Source organism: Chaetodon trifascialis, chromosome 19 (genome assembly GCF_039877785.1).
Source record: "Chaetodon trifascialis isolate fChaTrf1 chromosome 19, fChaTrf1.hap1, whole genome shotgun sequence".
In the NCBI taxonomy this organism is placed as follows: Eukaryota; Metazoa; Chordata; class Actinopteri; order Chaetodontiformes; family Chaetodontidae; genus Chaetodon; species Chaetodon trifascialis.
In genome coordinates, this window is record NC_092074.1 from 9,751,357 (window position 1) to 9,763,051 (window position 11,695).

The 11,695-nt window shown below is 42.9% G+C and overlaps 1 protein-coding gene across 1 annotated transcript; it reads right to left on the reverse strand.

Annotated features, from left to right (window-relative positions):
• Window positions 1-2,734: 2,734 nt before the first annotated feature.
• Window positions 2,735-9,988, reverse strand: actr10 (actin related protein 10). Its single transcript, XM_070987721.1, has 13 exons — window positions 9,772-9,988; window positions 8,623-8,695; window positions 8,448-8,530; window positions 8,209-8,317; window positions 7,576-7,683; window positions 7,179-7,246; window positions 6,963-7,042; window positions 6,185-6,220; window positions 5,495-5,574; window positions 5,296-5,369; window positions 5,028-5,109; window positions 3,919-4,120; window positions 2,735-3,822 (listed from the first exon to the last, which is right to left on the reverse strand). Exons 1-13 carry the CDS (start codon window positions 9,846-9,848, stop codon window positions 3,641-3,643), a joined length of 1,254 nt encoding a protein of 417 aa, XP_070843822.1. The 5' UTR covers window positions 9,849-9,988; the 3' UTR covers window positions 2,735-3,640.
• Between the last annotated feature and the right edge of the window lie 1,707 nt (window positions 9,989-11,695).

Genomic DNA, 11,695 nt, shown 5'->3' on the forward strand with positions numbered 1-11,695 from the left:
CAGAAATTAATAAAAACCAATGGCTGCCCAGAGGAGTGACAAAACAAAGTCTAAAACCATACAGCATGCCTTAAAAAAACTTTCAGCATTCTTGCTTTGTTGCTAAGAAGCTAAAAACACTGATATGGTGTCTTCAGGTCTCCTCATTCTTTTGTCCCAACCTGATTATGATCATGGAATATGGTGCGATACTGTGTGTGAGGAGCTCCCTGTATCCTTGCGCTTACTGCCATCACACAGCCACTCAGGGTCCACTTCTGGATGTGGGTCCTGGTCTAAGCAGTCTGGCTCCTCTGCATTGTTGATGTACTTGGGCCCCGAGTGTTGCCTATACAGCCTTAGCACAAACGAGGCAGATCTGAGGTTATCAACACCGACACTGCAGGAATGAGCAGAATGTCTCAGAGGTATCCTCCTTCATTCCAGATTTTGGCATGTTATACACTATCATGTGTTTACTACAGATAGTGTATCTGTTATCATCAGTGTATGTCTGGTATGAGTGTTATAAACAACTGCTGTATAAATTTAGCCCTCTATTACACAATATCTGGCTTCTTGTGTTTTGTAGTTGCTGCGACTTACAGCTAATGCTGATTCTTGATTATGTTTACTTCCCAAAATGATTTCCAGGTGCAGTGGGACAGACCATGATTCTTGTTCGCTCATTCTGCAGGGCGTGAATGACAAGCACCGAGGTGCCCCTACATTTATTAGGAGGGCTCAGATGTACTCTCACAGCCACTGTGATTTATGGGGTAATTGGGCTGGTGTGTGTTGAAAATCAGCCCCAGTGGAGGAGATAACTGAGATGGATGATGCCTTTCCTCTCACTCCTTGCAGGCTGTGCTTGTGCTCATGTAGGGAAAGTCATGTTCACATCACCTTGAACAGGACATCACTGCATTAATTGAACGCTTCAGCAGTGGTAAAACACAAGACAAAAACATTGTTCTCAGAGACTTGTAGAAGAGTTTCAACACCAAAAATCTATCAAAACAATCTCTCAGTCCAGTGCCGAATACAGATCAGTGTGGGGTTAGCAGCTATTTAATGTCAGTATTTCATCTGTAAAAGTGAACACTTTGGGCCAGCACTCCTTCTAGGCAGGGCTCACCCACCTTCCGGGGGGTTTCCCCTTCCTGCTCAGAGTCCCAGTCTGATAGCCAGAGGTCAGACAGTCAGACAGACAGCTGCTGCTTCCTGTCTCTGGGAACCACACTGATGCTCCAGTCCCAGCCCCCATCGAGAGAGGATGGGGCTTTCCTCAGCTCGAGCAGAGGCAGCAGGTGGGATGATCTACAGCTTATGTCCTCGGATGTGGGCGAGGCTGTGGCTGTCTTCAGTTATACGGTCAGAAAAGGATCATGTGAGTGCAAACATTGGCTTGCATCCACAGGTAGGAGGTCTGCACTCCTTCTGCTTCACAGTCTAAAATACAGACTCTTATTTCCTCTCCAGGATCCCTCTGGGGTTGAAAGAAGCTCAATCGATGTCTTTTTCTTGACCCTACATTAAATGGGAACCAATAAAATTGAAAGGTTGCCAGATTTCAGCCTGTAAACCACAATTATTCACCTACAAATCACCAAAATCCAATCAATTGCTCCAGCACGGATATAAATGGTCTTGTGGGGATGCTGGGCTGTACTGCTGCCACTGCAGAAGAGCCAAACAGACACACACCTCCAAACATCCATCTCCAGCTCCATCGCTGCTGTCTTCTCTTCTCCTCCGCTCAACATTCGTGCCTATTTTAAGCCTGTGATCAGAATCCAAACTCCATCTGATTTCCCACACTTTTTTTTTGCCAGTCTTGATCTGCAGGTGCATTGTGGGTAACGCTACTGGTTCCCAAGCCCACAGCAGCCAGACAGACCAGCGCTGAGTGGTGAATGTGACCCAGAAGGCCAAACAGATGCGACTCCATTCTGGGACACACGTACACACACATTAACAGTGCGTCCGAAGTTTCTTGACTACACTGAACTCGGGAGTGAGCTACAGTGTGGATATCAACATAATAAACACAAATATAAAGGCCTGGAGTGCCAAATCACCAGCCGATTGATGCAGATTGTGTTCTGATGGCTGCAACTTACTGCACTGATTTTCCAGGTAAACTCCGGTAAAGCTGATATATGAACACGGTGCTCCGTTGGTTTAGAAGTGAGATGTAAGCATTTCTTTGTGTTAACTGTATTTACAGCCAGAGGGATGCTGGAAATCATTCCAGTGTTTCCTCCTACATATAGGAGGCCTCACCTCATTCAGAATGAGGTGAGGCCTGATGAAACATGATACTTCACTCTGATACTGTGAAAACTTATAGCTCAGAGATTCAAGAGGGAAAAGCTGATTTTAGCAGCACCTGAGGCAACACTCGGGGAAAAAAAAGGTGCTTCTGCTGGGCTGACAGTTACAGTATGGTCTTATTTTACCTACAACTTGTTTGAAAACTAGACAGTTCTCAAACTTTACAAATTTAGTGTCTTTGCAGGTTATTACTGGAGGATCTGTAACAGTGGGCTGTGGTGCAACATCAAAAATCAGTCTGTTTATTTCAGAGGTTTTGGAAGTATGCCTGCGGACTGTTTCAAGACTTATGAAACGGGAATGAGGGGAACAAAAATAACTAGTTAGCTCTTTCTTTATAAAATAAATGAGTTGTTAACTTTTCTTTCTTTTAAAAAAACAAACACCACTCTCGGATAAAAAGGACAGAAAAAGCATGTCTGATTGAATTCTGAATATTTATTTGTTGTAACAGTTGAATTTAAAGGTTACAGAGCAGGATGGCATTGTGTGGAAGAACAGCAACTATGGTCAACATACACGAGAGCACTTCTCAGGACGGCGTGGATGAGTGCAGACCATGACTGACTGACACATCCCTCACCGTCCTGTTGCATGGGTTACACTTGTGAGGGTGGGATGACTTTGGCTCTTTGTGGTGGAGTACATGAGAAGTCTGGTGACCTGAACAGACTCCACCCTGCTTTCACATGAAAAACTGTTAACTGGCTGGAAGAATCGAGAGCGCCTGTGTGAGTGTGCAGGGCCTTCATTAACTCTAAACAATAAATACGTTTTTGTTTTCGACATCGCTGTCAGAATCCACGTTTTAGATTCAGATTTCCACACTAAAATGTCACACTGGAATAATGTCTCCAGAGTTTAGCAAATTTTCTGTCATTTTGTTGACAAATGAATGACTAAAGCTCAACTGGGTCACCGTTGGAAACATTTCTGCTGTATTTTCAGATCAACTGCCAACAAAATCCAGCACAAAGTAGAGCGAGAGAGAGAGCACGTACAGGTTCGGTGTCTCGCTCAGTGAGACTTCAAATGAAACAGGAGACATGGCGGCATGTAGCACAGGAACTATTTGAAATTCTGACACTGTAAGCCCTGTAGAATATCAACGTAACCTCCTAAAATCCTGATGTCTGCTAAAGTCAGAGACCAGCTCACCTGATCATACAAAAACAAGGTGTGACTACAAGACATTGTAAACATCTGGAGCTGTTTGTGTAGTTAACACATTAACGAGATGTTACACTTTCGTTGTTACATTTAGTGTTACAGTTGTTCTATCAGGTAAAATAAAGGAGAGCACATAGATTTAATGATGTACAGTCTACTTCTCTGTGGAGAAGGCTCTCTTCATGAGCGGAGGAGGGGTCTTTCCTGCTTCGTAGAGAGATTCAGGAGGAGGGGAGCTCAAGCAGCACCAGTCCGGGATGCGGCCTGTCTGGTTGTAGTAGTCTCGAGACACCGACCTGCTGCCCAGGATGTCCTGCAGCGCCCCGAAGATAGCGCCTGTAGAGCAGACGTGAATACAGACAGGGCGTTTGAAGTATGCTGATGTTGGAGAAATACTTAACACAAATGCTTAAATAAAATCTCATATCTCACCTCCGAGCCAGGCGGTGCAGTTGGGCTTGGCAGGTGGAGCGTGTATGCGCAGGCTCTTGCTGGCCAACACCTCGCTGTACTTGGGTTTCTCCACCAGGAGGCGTATCTCGGCCAGCAGCCTGTGCAGGAAACCCGGCAGCATGGCCGTGCCTCCAATCACCACTAGGTTCTCGGAGAGCACCTTACGTGCATCAATGGGGCACTACAGGGAGACACAAGCGAGGATGAGGAAACAGCGACTCTGCACTACCGGACAACACTTTGTGCTTTTCAGGGCAGGTGCACGCTAAAACAAAAAGTGACGATGGAGGTAGCTGAAGCGGCATTACTGCAGTGCCCTCTCTCGTGTGTGGAGGCCTGATCATGCGTCAGTATATTAAGGGCAGAGTACTGCACAGATCACATTTAAATGTATTGCTGTTGCAATCTGAGGCTGCGTAGTGCCTGCTGCTGCTGCTGCTGCTCCTATTGAGATTAATTAGGCTGTAGAGTGCTGACTGACTGGAACCCCACATGGAACAACAAAACCGCGCTCAGTTACATGGACGGACCACAGCTGAGCGTCGCCGTGGCAACCACACTGAGTCCAACTGTATGCTCGACTCCTATATGGAGCACAAAACTGCGCTACTGCATTCCTGCTGCCAAAGATACTGAAGGTTTACAGCAGGATAATTGGAACTAATATCCACCAAAAGGGAAGATTAGTGAGGCGAAATCCAAATGAAATGATGTCAACCAAGACACAACAGATGAAGAGGGCCATGTAAGATCATACTTTGTACGTTGCCACAGCATGCATGAGCTAAAACAGATGAAAAATCGAGGTAAATGAATGCTTTTAGAGGTGTCAAACAATTGTAATAACATCAAAAACTCAAGTCAGACTTTGGATTTTGTGGTATTTGTGTAAGAGGCTTCCAGTGCAGACAGAGACATGAGACCCTGTGCTTAAAGTCTACATGAAATGGCATTTTGAGAGTATCTAGCTTCCATATTGTGCGTGTTCAGATCTTCCACGTTATTTACATTCAAAATGTATAAAGTCAGCAATTGCTCATAATCACAACACCTTGCCCTCACACATGCCAAGAATAACCTCTCCATACCTTAACCAGAGCGTCAAGTATCAGAGAGGCCACACTCTTCTCTTCATTGTCCTGTTCAAACAGGATCTCCATCACAGAGTCTCTGAAAAAACACACAGACGCTCTAATGAGTGACACCTTTTTGACAAAAATACAAAAGTACAGTGCAGACAATGAGCAAGTTAAAGGACACGTGTACTGTCCAACAGATGGAAGGCAGCTGAAACAGAACAATAAGAACTTAATCTCTGGTCTGTCAGCGCGGCAAGCGCATTATTCGGTGAAGTACCTGATTGATCCTTTGATGTGCAGGATTTTCTCACCATCCAGAGGGTAATCAACATCAGGAGGAGGGGCTGGACGCTAAAAACACATTTACAAGAAGGAAGAAGTGTCAATAAATGCACAGCAATGCATTACATAATGCAAACAGATCCACAGACTGAGGAAACCTAAGGCATAAACACAAGTATACAAACAACACTTACCTCTGCTGTACCATCGAGGTTAAACTTGGCTTCCTGGATCTGAAGGCCTCTCTGGAGGTCACTGACAAAACATGTTCTGACTGCAGGAAAGAAAACAGAACCAATACGCATGCATCCAAACTCTGAAGACAATGTTAATGATGAATTAAAGGTTTATAGTATATAAAATGCCCTTCAGTCCTCACTGTAAGTTTTAATTACATAACTGACACGGGCTAATTTGCAGCACTAACCGATGAAATCACACATCTGTATCAATATGAAACACAAGTGAATTATTATAATCATAAAAAAGAACGATGGAGCCATAATTCTGAGCAACATGCAGGCTTTTCTTGCAGACATGAATTAAATGAGGCTTAACAGAAACGCATTGTTCTATCAGCTTGAAGGGCTGCAGCTTACAAATGACGGTAACCAAGCTGAAAATTAAATGGGCTGCCTCGATATCCTGAAAACAGTGTTACGTCTGTTTTAACTGCATCCATTCCCTGTTGATAACCTTTTGGTGGTTCGTATGGATGATAAAGATTAAGCAGCCACAGTCTTGACAGAACTTTGGATTTTTATGTGTTATTTTCTTTTGGTATGCCACCTTTGAAGGGAAATAAATAATAAGCCTTATCCGTTACCCTCAAGGGAGCCAAGTGAAAGATTTGGAATGAAAAAAACCCCCCCAAAAAAACCCACCCTTGATATCCTCCACAGTCTCCTCTGGAATGGTCCCTGGAGAAAGAGAGGGAAAAGACATACGGATGAAGTGGAACTTAAGTTTCTTTGGTTCACTTACGCCAAAATCAGTCATTTCTCTCACTTCACTTCACTTCACTTCAGAGTTGGAGATTTATGATGAGGCTGAATCAGCGTTGTGTGAGCTGACGGTGCAGCGAAAGTCGAATACGACTGCTGAAACTTGTTTTTTTTTGGGGGGGGGGGGTATTTTGTCACTTACGTCATATAAACAACTTAACAAACGATGGGCTTCATATTTTGGGCACACTTTTTCCTCCCTGAATCATGCACAGTGCAAAGGGTTGATTACAGAGACATCAGCTCTTCCGTGCCCGCTGCAGAAATGCAGTTCCTTCAACAGTCCAGTCAAGTGAGTCGGCCTGCTGTCTGTCTTAATTATTGATGTATATGTGTGTAGCCTCTCTCACTCTGCTGCAGCTGTAGATCTCAAAGCTGAACATGATGACTCAGTCCTCCATCAAGTAAAAGTGTGGAGAGGAAGCTCTAAAATAGACTGTGTGCATATGTATAATTCAAAAATTGAGAGAGGAATTCACTCAAATTGTCACACAGAAACTAGATCTTATGAATAGTAAATGATGCATAATGGGTCAAAGCCATTATATTTTCCTGCTCTATGCATTGTAAAACAAATCAGAAGGCCACATCGGGATTACAAATTCATCCATTAAGAAGACAAAGACATACACAGTGTAAGGCATTTTTCTGTCATTACCAATGATGGCTGGTACACTCTGCCCAGTGGTGGTGTCTGTGTCCACAGTGCACTGTTCCACAAGAAGACCGTCTAATTCTCTACAGGAAATACAGACACATGCAGTTTAAGGGAGGAAATCTTCACAAAACAAAGCATCAAGTATAAGCGTTTCTTTTTATAGTACACCAACATGCAAAGTCACGCACTCCTCTTGAATCTCTTGCAGCTACTTACTTATGGATGGCTTTCCCTCCCAAAGGCAAAGCCTCCCAAGCTGGAAGAATAGGAGTGCACTCATAAACCTGATTTCACAGATAAGGTAGTAACATATAAATCCCAAACTCATCTTACACACAAAAACCTTCATCAATAAACGTTGTTTAGACTAGCTTAGCACAAAGACTGGCAATGGCAGGGAAACAACTAGCCTATCTCTGACAAGGGTGCCTTCCAACTCCCAGCTGACTCTGTGATGTACTGATGTACTAAACACCTCTCTCCAGTACTAATGGGGATTAAAGTGACACCAATCGGTTCCCTTAATTCTTAGTAAGAAAGCAAATAGATCCAATATTATAGTTCTAGTATTCCTATAGGGGTCAAAGACAGCAGGGTGGCAGGAAAAGGATACAGGCAGGACCAGCGTCTCTGTGTAGCCACAGTCCATCACTAGAGCAGAGTTGATGCCCAAAGTCATGATGGCCATGAGGTGACTTGGGGCAAACAGCACAGAGGGCACCTGGAAAACACCATCAAAGAAAACTCTCATGCTAATTAAGCTTGTCAATAAAGTTAAAAAGAAGTGTTAGTGCCAGGGTGTGAGATTTTGATGCTACAATAACCATCTCAGAAAATATCAGTTTCACAGTATGACAGTATTACACTATTATTATTATCATCATCATCAGTTAAAATGTCCCTTACATGGATGAAAATGGAATGGTGTTCTTGGCTGAATAAATGGTTTATTATAATTGCATAAAATATTATGTTCTGACAGACATGAATGAATATGTTAGAACTCAGTACAGTAGATTTATACCACACTACAGCATGAAACCGGTATACTGCTGTCAGACTGTCCCTACTCTTGTCAAACTTAACTCTTAGATGCAGAAATCACATTGTGGCTTTCAGTTTTATGATCCCAAAGCTAAACTTTTGTATGAATTTTCAGAAATATGCAGAATTAATAAGAAAACAACTCATTCTTCAAACATATTCTGCAGCTGCTATAAAACACTGATCCGCTTGGTCTTCATACCTCAAACTGCTTGAAGAAAACCTTGGTGAGAGTCTCCCTGAAGTGAGACGGGCAGAGGATGGACTCGATGATGACCACTCTTCTGTCGCGAGGGTTCACCAGTAGGTGCCTGATTGACACAAACGGGAAGACAGACTTTTGCTGGGGCCAGACTACGTCATTCGGTGAATAGTGGTCTACAGTATTTTGTGTAAAAAGGATGTTAAACATTTTCTTACACTGAATAACTGATGTCTCACCTGAAGTAAAGTATATGGATAAACTCTTTGAGGATGACATAAAGCTCTTCTGTGTTGATGTTGTACTGAACCACCTTGATGGCCTGAAAGTGAAACATTTCATACCAAATTAACATGTATTAGACACACAATTAGCAATTTCTAACCACCCTCCTTCGGCAGCATCTCATCTCACCTGCTGCTGTCCCGGTTTCCGGATCTCGCTCGGAATTATGAACCTGGGCCCCGTTTCCCCTGCAAAGCCACATCTGGAAGAAAAGGAAACTGTCAGCCAAGCTGCTCGAGGTCATGCAGAGAGGATATATACGGTAGATACTTATGTTTCTGATTGTTCAGTACCATTACTAGCAAAAATAATGCAATCTGTAATCTGCTTTGTTGCGTGTGTAACATGTAAAACATGTAAACATTATCCAACATCGCAATCAAGTGATTTTAGTTGGGAACAGTTTTCATTCCAGGAGCAATGATTTAGCTCAAAGGGTCACATGACCATTTTCTGAAAATCCCTTTAGTGAGTTGCATATAAATAAAATAACTGCAGCTCGGTGTCAGATGAGGTAGGAGAGTAACTGTAGACAAAGGCATCGTTCTTAAAAGAGACCAGTCGTCTTGATCTTCATGTGACTTCCCTCAGGCCAGTTTTTACTGCCAGACTTTTAGTGTAAGACAGCTTTGAGACCATCAGGTGCTTAAATACAACTATTTAGGTCAGTCAAACAGCAGTCACTACGGGGCGGAATTTCATCTAAAGACAGACAAATGACATGACCTGCTCCGGTCTGAGGAAATCAAAGTTAGATGTGTTGTTTAATTAGCCTTTTCCAATCACATTTAAAGCAATCCAGTTTCCACTAATTTAATAAAACGCTTAACAATATCTGCATTTATAGCTAAAAAATTCTGAGAAAATTTAGCTAGCTTCAGCTTGAAACTGGTTCATTGTGTCATATGCACCCAAATACGAACATGCAGGGTGCTGAGAAACTTTTATTTGGAAATGCAGTTCGCTGTGATGCCAATGGCGTTCAGTGTCGCAGTTTTTCTTTACTTATTGGATTTGTTCTTAACCCTAAATTGGCATTAAAGCTAGCTAAACACTAGCATGTCTAGTTAGCACTGACTGGGTGGCTTACGTGCTAACACCGCAACAACATTTACAACCGGTCCGTACAACTCTGGATCGTGTGCTTGTCGGGTTTAGCCCCTGTATTTGACCTAAAGTACCAGGACAAAGGCGGCGAGTTAAGAAAAACAAATATGTAATATTACGATAGCATGTTATGCTAACCGTTAAGAAGACGTGCAAACAACTGACACTCACTTTGTGAATGCTGCTCCCAAATCAATGACGATCGCAGTCTTCTCTCCTCCACTTCCCAACCCATCAAATAAGGGCATTTTATTAATTTGTTCGCCTTTAGGCACAAATGATGTCAATATTTAGCGTTGACAGTCGCAAATTTGCATCGTATCAAATGGATAAAAAAAATCTGTTGTCTTCCGGTTGGGCTGGGTTGGGTCTTCAGAAATGGAATGACGTCACAAAGTGTCGCCTGATCAAAATGTGCTCAAAAGGATGAGTTTGATGGAAACTTTCTGTTCAAGCGGTACATTTCACACGACACCCAAATGCAGATTTTTAAAATGACAAAGAGTACAACGTGAACACATTTTTAAAATAGCTTTCAATTACAGACCTGACAGACATGTTCTAGGGACATTTTCATTCTTATTTTCATACATTGCGGAAATAATGTTGTGTTATGTATTGCGAATATATATTTAAAGCACTGAAAAAGGGGGACACCGGAAACACCCGGAAAAGTGAAGAGCTGCAACAGCTGGAGTTTTTGATTTTTTTTTTTGTCCCCTTGGCTATTTAAAGACACAGTTGTAGCATGCGGATGCTGATGGTGTAACTTTACTGGGCCACCACAGGGTGTCACTGGAACTTGAATATGCCCCAACTGTAAGTATACTCCAGGTTTGCTGAACTGTCCGTGGAAAGTTCTCCCATTAAGGCCAACAGGCAAAAACAAGCAAATAATTATACCACATTCACTGTCACTTCATTCCTGCCTAGATACCCACCTCATCATTGGCATGGAACAATTTGAATCTCTTAATTTGCAGTGGAACCTTCAGTGGAGCTGATCCAGAGTTGATTTGTTGGGAAGTAACACACAATTGAGACCATGCAGTTTGGGATATGCAACTTAAGATTGTTACTTGTGGTTAAGAAAATGCACATACACCATTACTTATGTTAAGTGCTCATAAGAGATAAGATAAAACTTTATTAATTCCATGCTGGGGAAATCAGCCAGCAGAGTATAAAAGGAGAGGCACAGAGAGATCAAGATAAAAAAGGAGTAAAAAATAAAAATCAACTATATATGTACATTATGTGCTATTATAAGAATACTGTTGCCTATAAAATATTGCAGATGTATCAAATATGGATAATAAACACAGTATTTGTACTATTACACAGTAGAAAAAATATACAACACAGCAAAAATTGTGTCATATTGCACAAGATGTAATGGATGTGAGCATATGTTAGCATAAATAACAGTAATGCAGAAACAATAGGTTTGTGATGTTGTAATGGGAAACAATATCAACACAGCGCCACATTAAATGACGCTGACAGCTGTTAGAATGAAGGATGCGATGGCGTTCTGTCTTACACAATGGATGCAGCAGTCTGTTACTGAAGGAGCTGCTTAAGCCCCCCACTGTCTCATGCAGGGGGGTGGGAGGGCTTGTCCATGATTGATGTCATCTTGGCTAACATCCTCCTCTCACTCACCTCCTTGATGGTGTCCAGGGGGCAGCCCAGTCAGCCCTCCTGACCAGTTTGTTCAGCCAGTCATGTGCAGGTGGTTCAGTCAACACCAGTTGACAAAGTTGGTTATGACCTCCTTATATTCCAGTTCGTTCCCCTGATACACATCCCACGATGGCTGTATCATCGGAAAACTTCTGGATGTGACAGCTGTCAGTGTTGTGCCTGAAGTCTGATGTGTAGAGAGCGAAGAGGAAGAGGAATGGAGAGAGCACCTGCACCCTGCGAAGCCCCCGTGCTGCAAACTGCCTCACACTGTGGCCTGCAGGTGAGGTAGTTGATGGTCCACGCGGTCAGGAGGCAGCCCACTCCAGCTCCTCCCAGCTTCCCCCTGAGCAGTGATGGTTGGATTATGCTGAACGCACCGGAGAAGTCAAAAAACATGAGCCTCGCC

Coding starts and splice junctions, on each gene's coding strand:
- actr10 (XM_070987721.1), bottom strand. CDS start 9,848: ATGCCCTTATTTGATGGGTTGGGAAGTGGAGGAGAGAAGACTGCGATC. Junction 8,696..9,771: donor TTGGGAGCAGCATTCACAAA/GTGAGTGTCAGT, acceptor CTTTTCTTCCAG/ATGTGGCTTTGCAGGGGAAA. Junction 8,318..8,447: donor ATCCATATACTTTACTTCAG/GTGAGACATCAG, acceptor TGTGTCAATCAG/GCACCTACTGGTGAACCCTC.